This window comes from Mastacembelus armatus, unplaced genomic scaffold (genome assembly GCF_900324485.2).
Source record: "Mastacembelus armatus unplaced genomic scaffold, fMasArm1.2, whole genome shotgun sequence".
NCBI classification, from domain to species: Eukaryota; Metazoa; Chordata; class Actinopteri; order Synbranchiformes; family Mastacembelidae; genus Mastacembelus; species Mastacembelus armatus.
In genome coordinates this window covers 227508-243990 of record NW_022872883.1, presented here as the reverse complement: position 1 = coordinate 243990, position 16483 = coordinate 227508, and the positions used below count along the sequence as shown (strand labels likewise).

At 45.6% G+C, this 16483-nt stretch overlaps 2 protein-coding genes across 2 annotated transcripts; both read left to right on the top strand.

Moving 5' to 3' along the window:
* Window positions 1–144: 144 nt before the first annotated feature.
* Window positions 145–6742, top strand: atg14 (autophagy related 14). Its single transcript, XM_026308435.2, has 11 exons — window positions 145–643; window positions 1130–1192; window positions 1347–1389; window positions 2343–2424; window positions 2710–2947; window positions 3091–3320; window positions 3421–3538; window positions 3612–3702; window positions 4186–4271; window positions 4649–4823; window positions 5032–6742. Exons 1-11 carry the CDS (start codon window positions 366–368, stop codon window positions 5152–5154), a joined length of 1527 nt encoding a protein of 508 aa, XP_026164220.1. The 5' UTR covers window positions 145–365; the 3' UTR covers window positions 5155–6742.
* Window positions 6743–7094: 352 nt separating this feature from the next.
* LOC113131267 (putative leucine-rich repeat-containing protein DDB_G0290503) lies at window positions 7095–16470 on the top strand. The gene is made up of 23 exons (XM_026308345.2): window positions 7095–8061; window positions 8447–8530; window positions 8973–9056; window positions 9327–9389; window positions 10200–10289; window positions 10626–10703; window positions 11178–11243; window positions 11509–11592; window positions 11698–11739; window positions 11818–11901; window positions 11984–12058; window positions 12193–12255; window positions 12545–12607; window positions 12817–12879; window positions 12991–13053; window positions 14054–14128; window positions 14286–14348; window positions 14507–14569; window positions 14941–14997; window positions 15096–15161; window positions 15251–15313; window positions 15628–15756; window positions 15887–16470. Exons 1-23 carry the CDS (start codon window positions 7554–7556, stop codon window positions 16165–16167), a joined length of 2307 nt encoding a protein of 768 aa, XP_026164130.1. The 5' UTR covers window positions 7095–7553; the 3' UTR covers window positions 16168–16470.
* The last annotated feature ends 13 nt before the right edge of the window (window positions 16471–16483 follow it).

Genomic DNA, 16483 nt, shown 5'->3' with positions numbered 1-16483 from the left:
ATGTGACTGAAAAAGTAAATTGATTTTAAATCGGTAATAAACTCGATGAACACGTGACATTTTCACGATGCGTTTCTTTTCATCTTAAACGTCCAAGTTTGCGTGAATCTGCGTGTTTTAGACTCCGCCCACGCGGCTGCGTCACCACATAAACAAACCCGTCACGTTTTCAGAGGGAACCGGAAGTGGTGGATTCATCGTCTGCTCTTCAAAACAAACATTTGCGTGTCGCCTCGGTATCACCGCACTTTTCACGCCATGACAGCGACGGTACAGAAAATCCAACCGTCGAGCGGATAGTTCGTCGCATCGGTCATTAGCTCAGCGTTAGCTCAGCGTTAGCTTAGCGTTAGCTCTCCTGCTCCATGGCGTCCTCAGCGGGACCCCCACCGCTCGGCCCGGACCGAGCTGTTTCATCCTCCGGCTCTCTCTCCTGGGGCAGGCCGCTTCTCCGGTCCCACCACCCCCATCCAGGTCACTCCGCCCCGGGCTGTGTGATGGTGGAGTCCGTGGACGACGCGGAAGGTCTGTACGTTGCGGTGGAGCGGTGTCCCCTGTGCGGCACCTCCCGCCGCAGACTCACCTGTGCCCGGTGCGTCCAGGCCGGGGACTTCGTGTACTTCGACGGGAGGAACACGGAGAGGTAAAGTTCGGTGTCTGGGACTGAAGCATCCAGGTTTGGCCCGTTCTGTTTGGCTGCTGATACTGAACCTCAGAGCCAGAGTTGAGCATTTTAATGTCGCCTGGAGTTTTTCAGTCACTCGGTGTGTCACGTTTTACAAAGTGTCAGGACAAACACACGGTCCGTCCTCACGGTCCGTCGCTGGTGTCAGGACCTGCTGTGAGAATCATCCCAATACTGGCTGTTTGAGGCCAATGCTAGCAGCTAGCTTAGCTTGCTAGACTGTTTTAGCTGTTGGCTTCGCTCTGCTGCCAACATGTGAAAGCCCAAAATAACTCTGTCCTCATAGCTTTAATGTCAGGGGCCAGTTTCCCAAACTGGGTTCTGGGGGCCACCAGGGGACCTTGAGATGTTCCAAGGGACCAAAACAACAGGAATTCTTTGAGGTTTTAATAAAAAGCATAGGAATAAATTCCTAATGTGAGAGTCCATACTTTATTCCCACAGATACATAGACAAGTTGGAGCGGCTGAACAAGCTGAAGGAGGAAAAGGAGCAGCTGCAGCAGAGGTAAAACTATTGATGACAGTAAGTTTGGTGAGCTGATAATAAAGACAGATGGTGACATTAATTTCAATAATATCGATACACTTGTATCAGACAAATGATGTGGCCACAAACATAAAACTCTCAGCTAACAGAAAACTGAACTCTGTCTCCTTAGAGTCATCCAGGCCATGGACAGGAAGCTGCAGGCCGATGAGATGGTGAGTTCAGCCCTGGTACTTTCATGCTGGTTCAGACTGTGTGAAACAGCTCAGGCTGTCGTGGGACATCATGTCTGCGATCTGTGTGTTCAGCCCATCACATCACTGCTCTCATCACTTTAATGTGGGTGTCATTTTCTGTTCCTCAAGCAGGACCCTGCAGCTGATGAATGTGAAGCTCAGGCGATCTTTATTTGTATTTGAATGAAGATTAACCCACATTGGCAGGTCAACTGACGAGCACAAACAAATGAAAACCATTTGAACAAAAGAAAAAGCAGTGAAGTGATGAAGTACTTTATTAATCCCCAAGGGGAAATTCAGTGGTTGCAGCAGTTATTCTGATTGAAAGTTATTAAATTTAATATTATTTAAATTATTAATTACTATGAATTAGTATAAAGTCATTAATGAAGTAATTCACTTAAAAAAAGTAAAGTAATTATTTATTTTGAGGGGTTTGTGTGTGTATGTGGTGTGTGTGTGTCTGCGTTATTGTTTATATTGTGAAATTATAGTGTCTTATGGTTGTATGAGACAGGGACTGTGCTGCTGGTTGTGTCCAGACTTTCCACAACACAGGATTTTTATTGTAATAAGAGACACTTTATTTTAAGTTGTTTAATAAAAGAAAAACACGTCGGGGAAAAAGTTGTTTTATGAGACAGCCTCCAACCAAATGCCGTTCAGCTGGTCCAGTGAGAAGTTATATTAATAATAATTTCAATGAAGCTAGTAACAAAAACCTGAATCGCCATACTGGCACACATGTGATCACAGTCAGGCTAACGAGCTGCTTCCTTTAGTTTGCATTTTACAGTTTACACCTGGCTCTTTGTGCCCAAACGCTGTAAACCCTCACATGAACTCGAGTTTACTGCTGCTGAGCATGAGTGCCGCCTCAGCAGCAGTGTTGTGTTGATCAGACAGAATAAAGTGCTGCCTCTTCTCAGAAATGGAAGATCATGTCGTGTAAGGTGAAGATCGAGCAGCTGAAGGAGGCGGTGGCCTGGGGCAACGAGGAGGTGAAGAGCGGTGAGTGTGATTCACTGAAGAGCAGGATTTAACAGGAACTTAAGAGTCTCAGATGCTGCAGGATTTTACATCCCATTTCAGAGCGCTTTCACTTTTTCACAAATTCCAGTTGCTTTGACCTTTATCTGCCTGTAACAAATTGCAGTGGTCAGTTAGCACCGAAAAACAAACATGTTAAGATGTGCAGTTATTAATTAGACCTAATCATTATCGATCGATCTGTGCACTGCTCCCCTCCTTCGTATCTCCGTCCTTCCTGTCTGTTTTCTCCTGCCCGTCCTGCAGATAAAGAACTCCTCCAGCGCTCCCAGGAAGAGAGTCAGCGGCTGCAGCGGCGGGCCGGACGTCACCAGGAGAAACGGGACAAAATCGAGCGTCACAACCGTCGTCTGGGGGAGCTGCTGGAGCGGCGCAGCAGGGAGCTGCAGAACAGGCTGAGTCAGCTGGCGGCCCTGAGACGAGAACACATCCTGGAGCTCACCGCACACATCTTCCCCACGCAGGAGGAGAAGCAGGGCAGCAGGTGAGACCAGAACACCTGGCCCAGGCTCTGAAGCTGACACTGAATCACCCCCCCCCATGAAGAAGCACTATTTGTAATTAAGTAATGAAACCCTGGACCATGCTGGAAAACACCACAAACCCTTCCTCTGCTGTTACCCTCAGAGACCCCGCTGACGTGGTGGCGGAGTGCGACCTGGCGTTGACCTCCAGCACAGTGAGCGAGCTGGCCGAGGCTCGGAGGACCACCTACCTGTCGGGTCGCTGGATCTGGGATGACCAGAACGGAGAGACCAGCATCAGTATCACGGGTCCTCCCGTCACTCTGCCCAGCAACGGGGATTGCTCCGCCTACTACACCTGGGTGGAGGAGAAGAGCACTAATCAGGGTCCAGGTGAGGGGATGGGCTTGAGATTGAGAGGGCAGGTGTGATGGAAGTGGATTTTGTGTGACTTTTGACCTCCTGTCTACCTGTGATCTTTCATCTCTTGCAGAAATGGACCACATTAACCCAGCTCACACCATCAGCGCTGCTCTGTGCTACGCCACACAACTCGTCACAATCCTGTCTCACATCCTGGACGTGAACATGCCCAAGAAGCTGTGCAACAGGTAGGACACACTTGCTGCTGCCTTCATGTACCGTCAGGAAAACAGTGTGTTTCACAGTGCGTCTGTTCCTCAGTGAGTTCTGTGGAGAGAACCTGAGCCGGTACCGCTTCACCAGAGCTCTGAGCAAACTCAACACCAACATCCTGCACCTCTGCTTCTCCCAGGTCAGACACACCAACACACTCAAAGCCCTGTAGAGTACTTGAAACACACTGTTGGCACTCACAGTGATGGATCTGTAAATGTCTTAAGACTTAATTTCACCATTCATGCCTTTTCTCAGATATTGTTCTGTCCAGGTCTTTGTCTGTTTTAGCAACTGGAGTCTGTAAGAGTCTGATTCCTGGTTCAGGTTTTCATTTCATGTCTCACATCTGGAGAAAGAAAATGTTTCTTACAGAGCCTTGGGAGCAAAGTGCTTAATGATGAACAGATATAAACGTTTGACAGAAGTAAGAGGAGATAAAAAACCAGCAGCACAGAGTAACTGTAGGATGTCAGACTGTTTGGGTTTTGTCTGTGACATATTGATTGTGACACTGTGCTGCAGGAAGTTTAATTTACTTTAAAAGATCAATTTGAAAAAAAAAAAAACTTGTGTGTGTGTGTGTGTTCGTGTTCGTGTTCGTGTTCGTGTTCGTGTTCAGCATGTAGACAGTGAGAAGCTCCACCCTCATCACACTCTGAGGAACATCATGTTTCTGGTTTCCCCTGACAACGACAACCTGGGCAGGTGAGATGCATTTGTCACCTGTAGGAGAATGTGGTGTTTGCAGCATGTGGTTGTTGTCGAGGTGAGTGGTGTGAACATTTAGATGTTTAGGGATCACAGATCCTGATTGTGTGTGTGTGTGTGTGTGTGTCACTGAGACTGACAGCACCAATGAATGTGTGTAAATCCAGAACCTCGTTCCGCTTATGGGTCTGTGCCGTAGACCTCCATTGTCCAAAAACAGAACAGGGAGCCACACTGTCAGTTTTTACAGTCTGTTTTTCCACTGCAGCTTCTCTCTGCTCGAAGCAACGTCTGGAGCCTGTTTTTTTAGAAAGTTCGGTGTGTTTTTTGTGGCTGATGATAAATAAACATACAATCTGTTTGTGTGGGTTCAGGACGGGTCCGTTTGAAGTGAGTGCTGATCTCGAGGAGTCGATGGAGTTTGTAGAGCCGGAGGCCACCGGTCCAGCGGAGGAGAGCGGAGACGAGGCAGTGACAGATGAGGAGACGGACCTGGGGACAGATTGGGAGACAGTGCCCAGCCCACGATTCTGTGACATCCCATCACAGGTAAAAACATCTGACTATCCAGCTGCTGCTCCACAGTGGCTGAATGAAATCTTCAGCTATAAGCTTCATTGTAAAGAGGGACACTTTCAGAAAACATGGCCTTAAAAAGTCTTTATCCCAGGTTCAGGTTTACAGTTGAGCTTTCTGGCTTTACAACATAAACAGCACAAATCTGTTGATTTAATGGCTACATCTCCTTCTCCTGCAGTCCATGGATCTTTCCCAGAGTGCATTGCAGGTGTCCCAGCCCTCCGCTAACACTGGAGGGATGATCTCATCTGCTGCTGCCTCCGTCACCTCCTGGTTCAGAGCTTACACCGGCCAGCGCTGATCCGGCCAGCCCGAACAGGATCTCCACACAAACCAGTCTGGACTGGGTTGACTCTGATCTGGACTCCTGGATGACTCGGCCTGGTTTAAAACAAAGTGGACTGAGGTCAGAGGTCAGGCTGGCAGGTTAATGTCATAATGTCAAGGCCATTAATGTCAGCATTGTAAAACGTCTATGGGTGAGGTCAGATGGAGGCGGCTCGTGTGTTGGGGCTTGAGCGTGATGTGCTGAAACACCCACATTGTTCTGTTTAAACTCTCACAGCAGCTCCTTTATGAGCATCGAGGACTAATTCGGTCTAAAATACTGAATTGTCTTGTTAAATTAGACTAGCACACAGGTATAACCGGGTCCAAACAGCCGACCCACTAACTGCGAGTGATCGCTGTCTTATAAGGCTTCATTATGTGGTACTCTGGTTATTTCACAATTCTGCCAAAAAGGCTCAGACGTTAAAACCTAAACCTTCGCTCGTCCTCACCGGGCATCTCATTATACAAACTCAGTTTGGACTGTTGGGGGAAAAACCACTGCAGAAAGACTTTAACCCTCAGTTTCCTCATTGATAATCATATGAATCTTGGGACACTGTCCTGCTTGTGCTTCAGCTGTCACCACCTACCACTGCTGATTACCTGGATCAGATGGGTTCAGCCAATCAGGAGCTGGAAGATACTAATTCACTTTGTCTTTCCCAAATTTTGGGTGACAATTGGAGCACAACAGGACAGGAGCCATGAATTGGCCACCTCTGCTGTAAATGCTTTGACACACTATGATGTAGTAGGAGGCAGAGATGACCCAGTGCTTGGTCAAATACACAAGCTGCCTGACTCAGCAACTAAAGGTCCTAATTAAAACACATTTCTAATCTGAAACTGCTCGTCTGATTTTAATAACTAACTGGAGGGTGTGACTAGAAACTGATTGACTGCATAAACTGAGATGAAAGTGGGAGCTCAGCAGATCTGTGCGTTTAGAGTCCAGACTGATGTAGCTGCTTTGTACTAAACTGCATTATAGTTTGTTGTAAACCGTGAACTGGATGTTTTATATGCTGATTCTAAGTGACGTGTGTCGACCTGCCAGCCTGAACGAGTGCTCACCACAAAGGGAAACTTTGACTTTTATGTTTTCTTCTGCTAGTTTTTATAGTTCCTGTAATGATGGAAGTTTCAGAAACGGACTCGTGAAAGCTGCTCCGATGATTATGATGCTAACAAACAAGCATTGGTTGCCATGGTGACAGCGTACCGTGTTTAGCGAACATGGTGGAAATAGTTGGACACAAAAGCAGGTGGTGGACTGGTTCAGGCTGTGGAAAGAATATTTCTTTATGTGAAAGCACCTAAGACACTAAAACTCCACTGAAGCTGGGAAACAGGACGAAAGCAGCTTCAGCTGGAGGAAATGCTGGGATGTATTGTGTGACATGAACCGGTGTGGAACGGATCAGCTGTGTTGCTCTGAAACAGTATCACACTCAGACTGACGGACGTGAGAAATGTTTTTTCAAGCATGTGTGAATTTTCTGTGATGCCATGAAAAAGTTTGATTGAAATAAAATCCTGTTTTCTGGTTTTAGACACTAAAGCTCTCCTTAAGACACACTGGAAGAAAATCAGCTGTATTATGTCTTTTGTTTAGAAGATTCTGCTGTGAACTCGTTTCCTTACACAAGCGTTCCCCAGAGCTTTTGGCTGCCTGCGGCAGTCATGCCCAGTACCTACACCTTTCTCAGGTGTCCTCACGGTGCCCTGGGACAGGTTCTGTAGTTAGTGCCTTATAGACACTACACAATAAAAGAATTTACGTCTCTACACCGGCTGCCTGCTTTTTTAAAGACACTATGGAAGGATGCCTGGAGGCAGACCTGCTGCAGACAGAGATGGACTGTCAGCTTGAAAACTTATGGTTATTTCAGGGTTAATCCCAACTGCAGCTTCGGGCTGATACCAACCACTTCCTCCTGAGGTCTGCAGTCCTGGAGCATGTCTGCAGCCAGGTTCTGCTGGAACCGTGTGCAGCTGAAAGTGTCTTTGCAAACCTGTGAATTAGATTTATAGTCAACACACAGTTAGTGTGTTTACAGCAGAGCTGTGCACGTGACAGCAGACCACACAGACCTTTGAGCACTGAAGCCTTTGTGTTCTGTGAGCTGCAGATTAGCGTCTTAACTGTGTTTGGTATGCAGACTAAAGCTGCAGGTTGAACTTCAGTCTACCCATCACACCCCACAGCTGGAATGAGCTGATGAACATTCTGGAAGGACCCAGCAGAGTCCACACATTGGACTTTAAATGAAGCTTATTTTGTTTGCAATGCCATGAATGAACTTTCTTGCTCTTTGTGGAAAATGACATTACATACAGAATTTACTGTTAAAATGATGATTGACAATGTGTTTATTAATGAAAGGGAGGAAACCTGCTTCTGACTCCTCCTCCAAGTGGAGGCTTTTCCTGCTGCTTTTACCAAGATTAGTGTTAAAGCTGTTCGACTCGTGTTTGGCAGCAGCAGGTTTTGGTTTCAGGATGAATTCTGCTCCTCTGTTTTTTCTGCCGTTCTGTTTGGTGTCACATGTCAGTCAGGGACGATCGGAGTCTCTTGTCCCCCAAGTGGGACACATCGGGACTGGGGTTGACCCCCCTGCAGTGCTCCCTGTCCTCTGGGATGAGCTGCGGGGGTTGAAGGAGCTGGTCCTGAGCCTGAGGGCAGATGAGGTGGGGAGGCGTCTGGTCCTGCGGAGCCTGGAGAGCCGGCTGAGGGACCGAGAGGTGGAGGCTGAGCAGCAGAGGCAAAGCCTGGATGAACTAGGGGAGAGGACGGAGGCCGACAAGAAGCTGCTGATGGAGCTCAACTCAGACCTGAGGAGAAAGGTGGAGCAGCTGGAGGAGCAGGAGGAAGGTGGGTGCTTCAGTCTCTTAACACCCCAAACCAACTAAATGAAATTTATAGGCAGCAGCTGGAGATTCTCTGATTGGATTTCCATCATTTCACTGGTTTGTCTGTTTTGTTCAAAGATCCTGTGCCACTGTAAACCAACAGAGAGGATGTGTAGCTCTAGAGGAGGAGGAATTTGTAAAAACCACTCAATTGTGTTCAAGCCATACCGAGGTCCCTGTACTTGTTACTGTGATTTTGTGATACTCCTACTACATATTAAATAAATACAGGTGTACCTACAATATTTTACCAAAAGGTTGTTCACTTCTTGTGTTGCGGGTCTTGGACATGATCTGGACTGTTCCAGCTCTGATTTTGTTTCATCTCTTCGTGTTCTGTTTCTCAGCTCGAGCGGTTGAATTGGCGTCACTGCAGTTGAGGCTGAACGTGAGCGAGTGCTCAGTGGTGGATCTGAAGAAGAAGAACTCAGGTTTGAAATTTATTCTGGATAAGAGATTTGTGGTTAACGTGCGCAGAAAGTATTCAGATCTATTTGAAAAGGACAAAACTGAAAATGGTACTGAGAAAGGTAGTCAGAGCTTTAACTCAGCAGTTTAGCACCTGTAAATGAGAAACCAATACCAGCACAACAGTGTACAAATACTTGGTTGTAAGTAAAACCTTCAATAAGACAGTTTTCAGTTGCAGGTGACACATTATTGTATTTACTGATCTGCATTAAAGAAGAAATCAGTTCATTAAACTATACTCTGCGTCTTTATTGGTGATTTGACATGTTTCTAAGAATTTCAATAACTTGTGTACTGTATCATCACATTCAGTTTGATGTGTACTGGTCCGATGTGTTACGACCAGTATGGGCACTGGCGTCTCTGGTTGCCGTGGTAACCCTGTGCTGTTGTGCCTCGCAGCTCTGGCGGCCGAGCTGCCGTTCCTGCAGACGAGACTGAGGGCGAGTGAGAGCACGGTGGAGCAGCTGAGGAGGAAGAACGCAGGTCGTCTTCATCAGATTGAACTTTACACATCTGGGTTCTCTGACTTGTTCTCACATGTGGGCCCTGCTGATGCTCAGAAACTTGAGATCGCACCCGGGTTTCTGAGCATCAGCAGGCAGTCTGGGGTTGTACTGGATGATGCAGGCTGTCAGAAATGTACAATGAGTCACACAAGCTTCACTTCCACTGTAGGAGCTGTAGATTCAGTTCATTAAGAACCATCAACATGAAAAGCTTCTGTCTGTGAATGTTTTCTCTGCTGGTTTTTAGTCTTGGCAGCCAGAATCTGTAACACCGAGAGTCTGATGGAGGAGCTGAGGACGCAGATCTCAGGTCAGACCTGATGTCTCGCTGCTTTACCTTTCAGTATCAGTGTCGCATTGTTTCCACTCCCACGTCTCAGACTTGTGATGATACTTGGTCTGGGAACCTAATGATGGTGTCGTCCCCAAGCGAAAAGATGTGAAGAACGCAAAGGTCAATCTGTGACTCACCTGCTTTGACTCGATCTGATCTGTCTCAATGTGGGAAGTCATCCTGACCCAGGACTTGATTTTGACTTAACCTATGATGTGGGTCAGGACTCAAGAACCCCTAGATCAGAAACATCAATAGGATCAGTTAGACCATGGGTGGGCAATCCATGTTCCTCGAGGGCCACTGACCTGCATGTCTGCCAACTATCCCTGCACTACCCAATGCTGATTACCTGGATCAGGTGTGTTCAGCCAATCAGAAGCTGGAACATACCATCTCAGATGAGGGTGGAAGTATCAGTCTGCTTTATTTAAATTCTGCCACATGTAGAGCTCATACAGAGAATCAAAGTTTCGTTACTCTCACACCCTTGGTGCGTACAGATAAATAAAGGCCTGCAAAAATAAACTTGGATAAGAAGTTAATTAAAAGATAAACATGTACAAATGGCATAAGGCACATAGCAGCTAGCACAGTGGGAGAAGACTAAATGATTGGTACCTTCCAGCTTCTGATTGGCAGAACACACCTGACCCAGGTAATCAGCATAGGTAAGGCAGGGATAGTTTGAAACCAAGCAGGACTGTGGCCCTCAGTGCCTCAGACAGACAGTGAAGCTGAGGAGGATGTGCACTGTTTATATGTTCACCGTGATTTCTTTCCCAGAATTCTCAGCCTCCAACAGTTCATCCAATGAGTCTGAGCGGCCGAGTCGTCTGAACGCCCGTGTGGAGGAGCTGAGCACAAACTCTGAAGGTGATCGAAGTGATTGTTGGAGATTGTTGTCATCAAACTGAGCACGGTCTTAAAGTGTAACTTATCAAATGTAAATTCTATGAAATATTTAGAGAAAAATACCCACGTTCCTGTTTTCTCTAAAGAAACAGCTGTTTGGATTTTTTTTTATACAGGAGCCAGAAAAGCTGCTACAGGTCAGACCCCCCATGTCCATTCAGTTAGCAGTGGTTTCCATGATGGGTGTGGGTCAGTAGGGCCTGCTCCAGGTCCATGTCCTAGTCTGAGACCATGTCCCAGAACGAAATGCTGAGTCCTGGTGTTTCAGTCCTGGTTAAGTCTGTGTCCATGTTTCAGTTCTGCAAAGTCGACTGAACTCGCTGGAGGAAAAACTCAACACGTCTGCTGAGAAACAGCAGCTCACCACCGTCCTCGGTAAGTCGTCCCTTCATCCCTTCACTCACTCAACGTTTGCTCTGCCAGACCAAGCCAGACCCAGGATCACATCAACTCATTCATGCATCACTTCATGTATTTCACTCTTGTTTCTTTATATAAATACAGAGGAACAAAAAAATGAACAAATACAAAACTAAAGCATTAAAAAAAATCCTTTGGTTAATTGAAATTAACCAAAGGATTTTTTATAAAAACACGTTTTAAGAAGTGATTTAAATGATTATTTATTCATTCATTTATTACATGATCAATTTATTTATATATTATACTCCTGTGACACAAAACTTACAAACGCTTTGTAGAAAATGGAAAAAATTCATGTGGCGGTTTGTTGCTCTCAGGGTTCCCTGAGTCGGATCAGATTTATTTTAGATCAGTGTGGTTTCATTCAATAATCACTGATATATTTGATTATGAATGTTTTTTTTTTTTTTTTTTTTTCTTTTCCAGATCAACTGAGAAACAGACTGAACTCCAGCCAGTGTTACCTGGATGAGCTGATGAGAAGCTCTGCAGGTGAGTCACATGATGAATAACAACAGATCCAGCTGCATTGATTAATGTGAAAATAAGACCAGCCACTGTTTTATAGTTTGATCTTCACTGTCACTGGATTAGTTAGAAGTTTTGATTTACAGTGTTACTGCACTGTACTGAAGTACTGAAGTACTGAAGTAAAAGTACAAATCTGCTTCTGGAGTGTGGCACAGGAGCATGTAGTAGTGCAATAAATACAAATGTGCAGTAGAGCGAGTGTGTGTTTGTGTTTCGATCTGTTCAGATCAAAGTGGTCGACTGTTTTCTGTAGAGACTCGACTGAAAGACATGGAGACGCACCTGGACGAGCTGAAGACACAAAACACAGGTGAGAAACAGATACTGACATTTACTGGGTTGTCTGACAGTTTACTGAGAGATCATTGATTGATAGATGCGCTTCAACCTGTTTTTATCTGGTCTGCTTTTTCAGCTGAAGTTTCCGTGGTGAAATCCAGACTGACAGAGGCTGCAGGTACACAAAGGGCTGCTCTTTGTTTCTGCCTTTCCTCATATTCATCCCTGTCACACCAGTCACTTCATGTTTTTCCAGTTCATGCTGATTCCATGAAGCAGCTGCAGGTCAGACTGAGCACTGCTGAGAGTCACCTACATCAGCTGCAGACCAAACAGACCGGTAACAGATAAACTATGAAATACACAATGAAAATCACAGACACTGGTGCATTAGTCTGTTTTTGTACCTGTTGTGTTTTCAGACCAAATCTCCAAACTGATGACCCTGCAGGGGAAAGTGAACATGACAGAGAGTCTGCTGGACAACATGAACACAGGTACATCTACATGTTCATTCACTAATCATTTTCTGCAAGTTTTCAGTCTGTTGAGGAATCATTTGGTGGTAAACATGAAATATCATTAGTGATGATCAGGCTGCTCCCTTCCATATTTAATGTTTTTTGTCCAGAGTCGTTGAGCAGGCTGAGGATCAGTGAGAAGCAGCTGGAAGATCTGAAGATGGAAAATACAGGTGACAACTGGAGATTTATTCTATTCAGTAAAATCAAGACCCCTCAAGAAAAATGTAGAGCTTGTTCACTGAAGCTGTGAAGGATCCAACAGGGCTCCCTGAGGAACTCCCCTACAAACATAAGAAACTGGATTGTTCCCTGAAGCTGCTGTTTTCACATCTGTGCAAAAAATACAATGTAAAGGAAATAATTGGTTTGTGATGGAGGCAAAAGTGCTGGTTGGTTTTGACGTCATTCTGGCTGTGGCTATCATATGCTACAGATTCTTTGTGGTGATTCTGTTTTCAGTTCAGTCCAATCAGCTTTCCTCAATGGAGTCCAAACTGACAGACAGCAGCAACACCACTGCAGGTGGGCTCATATTTAATTGTTTTCCGATCATCACTTACTGTATAAATATTAAAGTACATAAGTGTTTTTCAGCAGCTCTGGACGTCAGACTGAGATCCAGTGAGACACATCTGGAACAGCTGGAGGCTCATGCTGCTGGTACCATCAACTCTTCAGTTTTAATTAATCATTTTTCAACCAGTAGATTGAAACACTAATGTCCTGTCCAGCTCTGGAGCTCAGACTGAGCACCAGCAAGATGCAGCTGGAACATGTGAAGGCTGAAAACACAGGTGAGACTGGTGCTTTCTTTGTACTGACAGAATTTTTGCTCAAGGAAAATCACGGTATTTACAGAAGGAAACCCTTAGTGATCAGACTATTTTGAACTGCTTCCTTGTTAGAGTTATTGAGCAGACTGCGCGCCGGAGAGAAGCAGCTGGAAGATCTGAAGACTGAAAACACAGGTACCCAGACTAATCCTGTCTTCATTACACCTTTGCTGCTCAACAGGTAGAACCTGCTCTGGCCTTGTAAAGGGCATCTGTGTTACTTGACCAGTCCAGCCCATTGTTGAGGTGAACAGCCAAGTACTTATAAGAGTCCACTTTCAATCCCTGGATGTTCACTGGTGAGGGGTGTCTGCGCCTGCTGAAGTCCACCACCAGCACCTTGGTCTTCCCTGAGTTGATATGGAGATGGTTCCTCAGGCACCAGTCCTGTGCTCCAGCACAACCTTGGCTGTATGGTGTTGAAGGGACTGGAGAAGTCAAAGAACGTGGTCCTCACAGTATTCCCAGGCTTCTCCATGTGTGAAAGCTCTGTGTGGGAGGTAGATGACAGTCATTCACCTTGATGCCAGGCTGGTAGGCAACGTGAAGCGGGTCCATAGTTGAGCTTACCAGAGGGCCGAGATGGACAAGGACCAGCCTCTCCAGTGTCTTCATTAGGTGGGATGTCAGAGCCAGTGGCCTGTAGCTGTATCACAGGATGTTCTCCACAACTATGGTTCCTTCCCCATTCAAGTTGAACAAGCACACAACTATGCTGCATAGCTAGTCTATGCAGGACTTGAGGAGCCTGCAGCTGATGCCATCTGGACCTGCAGCTTTCGTTGCTTTGACCTTCTTGAGCTCCTTTCTCACCTGGTCAGTCCACCTAACAAGCCTATTCAGGCTAGGGGTGGAGTGAAACCAACTTGGTTTGAGATCTCTAACCAGCTTCCCTTTAGGCTGAAAAACCATCTTGGATGAGTTGCCCTGACTCAGCTTCTAGATAACTTCACCTGGACTGAGAATCTTCAGACTAATGTAAGAACATCTTTGTTCTGTGAAGCCCGAGGGTGAACAATCGTCATGTTTCATCAGAAAACACCCAGAGTTTGAATGAGCTCATTTGAACAATGAGCAGTTCAGTCTGAACTGATTCAGACTCTAATCATCATATTTTTGTACTTTTTGTTCTCAGATCGAACCTTTGACCTGATGAACCTGCAGAGTCAAGTGAACACCACTGAGAGTCTGTTGGACAAACTGAACACAGGTGCATCTACATGTTCGTTCAACAGTCAGTCAGTTAAACAGTCAGTCAGTTAAACAGCCAGTCCTGTGCAGTTTTTTGCTGTGTGGACTGTTGAGCGTTTAGCTGCAGTGAACCTCAGCGACACTATAACGAGCAGTACCTGCTGTTTTATGTGCAGAGCTGCTGAACAGCCTGAGGATCAGTGAGAAGCAGCTGGAAGGTCTGAAGACAGAAAACGCAGGTAACAGTTCAAACTGTTTCTGAAAATGTGATTTAATGAAAGACGTTTCCTGAGGAAGTTGTTAATGCTTCTCCTGTGAACACATGACGATATGTGAGATGATGTACTGGTTTAATTATTGATTTTCCTTGTTCATTTCTCATGTTTTTTCTCTTCAGCTCTGGAGGTCAGACTTGGATCTGCTGAGACATATCTGGAACAGTTGCAGGCTCACGCTGCAGGTACCATCAAGCTGTACAGCAGGGTCCCCAAGCCATGATCCTCAAGGGCCACTGATAGTTACCTGAATCACGTGTGTTCTGCCAATCAAAAGCTGGAAGGGCAGGGGTGACTGGAAAACAAGCAGGGCAGTGGCCCTTGAGGATCATGGATTAGGCACCTCTGCTGTAGAGGATCTAACAAGGTTCCCTGAAGAAACTGAGTGAAACTGATTTATATTGAAGTAGGAGATTTTCATTAACACATTGGACACAAGTGCTAAGAATTTATTGCAGAAGTTTCCTTTTTTTGTCCGGAGCTGTTAAACACTCAGTGAGAAAGCTTGAGCGTGTGAAGTGACAGGGTTGTTTAAATGTGATTTTTGTGTTTTCAGTTCAGTCTGATCAACTTTCCCTGATGGCCTCCCGACTGACAGACACCAATGCCACTGGTAAACTCATGTTTCTGTTGTTACTGTGGCTGAGCTTTAATGAGCAGCTTAAATCAGACCAGTACATGTACAAATAAGTGGAACTGGGTTTTTTTTAGCAGCGCTGGAGGTCAGACTGAGCTCCAGTGAGGCACATCTGGAACAGCTGGAGGCTCATGCTGCAGGTACCAGCAATAGATGTAGTAAACTAAATAGGTTTGGTTTCATTCCAGTTGTTCTTCATTATCCAAAGTATGGAGACGTTTCTTTCCAGTTCTTGAGACCCGACTGAGTGTGAGTGAACAGCATTTGGAAGATCTGAAGACAGAAAGCACAGGTAACTCTGATCCAGCTTTTGGACTGACCAACTGATCATTATGTTTTTTCTGAACTCTGGTCTCTACTGTGGTTGAGAGAGGCAGTGAATGTGCGGCAGATCACAAACAGAATCTCGGCAGATGATTCATTGCCTCCGTTTCTTGATGTTGTGGTTTGTCTGCTGAGGAAACTGATTCCTTATTTTGAAATGATTCTGCAGTTTGAACAGAATTTGTATTTAAATCAGGGGTGTCCAATCCTGGTCCTGACACCCCTGATTTAAAGTCTGATACAAGCTGATTTCATTGTAAATAAAACATTTGTTCTTTTTAGATGAGCTGAAAGTGGCGTTTTCAGCTGGTCTGACTGACTCAGGATCTGTTGGTCCATTTGATGAAGAAACCACTCTGATCTTCTCTAAAACCATCACCAACGTAGGCCGAGCCTACAACAAGACTGCAGGTAACACACCGTGCTTCAGGATATATTCATGCTTAAAACAGCCCTGAACTGTTTTAAGGTGGAATATTCCTTTAATTATTTTCCTCTTTCCAATTCACACACAACTGTTGTTTGTGTGTTTGCCCATCAGGTGTGTTCACGGCTCCTGTCAGAGGAGTTTACTTCTTCAGCTTCACAGCTACAGATTACCTGAAAGGTTACATGGGTCTGCACCTGTACAGGAACAACCAGCCAATCGTCTTCAGCTTGGACCTGAACGACCACGGCGGCTACGCCTCCACATCCAACGCTGTGGCTCTGCAGCTGGAGGAGGGTGATCGAGTCCGCCTCAGTCTGCCTGCCAGCTACCGGCTCTACGACGACTCCCAAAACTTCTGCATTTTCTCGGGTTTCCTGCTGTTCCCCGTGTGACAGGAGAGTCCCAGGGTCAGGGTAGGAGTACGACATTTCTCAGTAATAATCTGTCCTGTGGCTCAGACTGGACTGGATCTCAGTGAATGTGAAAGTATATTAATGTAGAAATACTTTATTGCAAGTCCTGCTTTAGTACAATCAGAGTACTCACTGTGCATTTAAATTCTATTTGTTTAGTGCAGACGTGTAATCTTTACCAACGTGTTATAGTTTCTGAATGTATCAGATGATTTAACATAAAACTTGAGAAAGTAACTGCATCTGTCCGATAATAGTGCAGTAAAACATTTGCTCTGAAATGCAGAGTAGAAGT

Coding starts and splice junctions, on each gene's coding strand:
- atg14 (XM_026308435.2), top strand. CDS start 366: ATGGCGTCCTCAGCGGGACCCCCACCGCTCGGCCCGGACCGAGCTGTT. Junction 1,390..2,342: donor AGCTGCAGGCCGATGAGATG/GTGAGTTCAGCC, acceptor GCCTCTTCTCAG/AAATGGAAGATCATGTCGTG. Junction 4,824..5,031: donor TCTGTGACATCCCATCACAG/GTAAAAACATCT, acceptor CTTCTCCTGCAG/TCCATGGATCTTTCCCAGAG.
- LOC113131267 (XM_026308345.2), top strand. CDS start 7,554: ATGTGTTTATTAATGAAAGGGAGGAAACCTGCTTCTGACTCCTCCTCC. Junction 11,244..11,508: donor GCTGATGAGAAGCTCTGCAG/GTGAGTCACATG, acceptor CGATCTGTTCAG/ATCAAAGTGGTCGACTGTTT. Junction 14,998..15,095: donor GACAGACACCAATGCCACTG/GTAAACTCATGT, acceptor GGTTTTTTTTAG/CAGCGCTGGAGGTCAGACTG.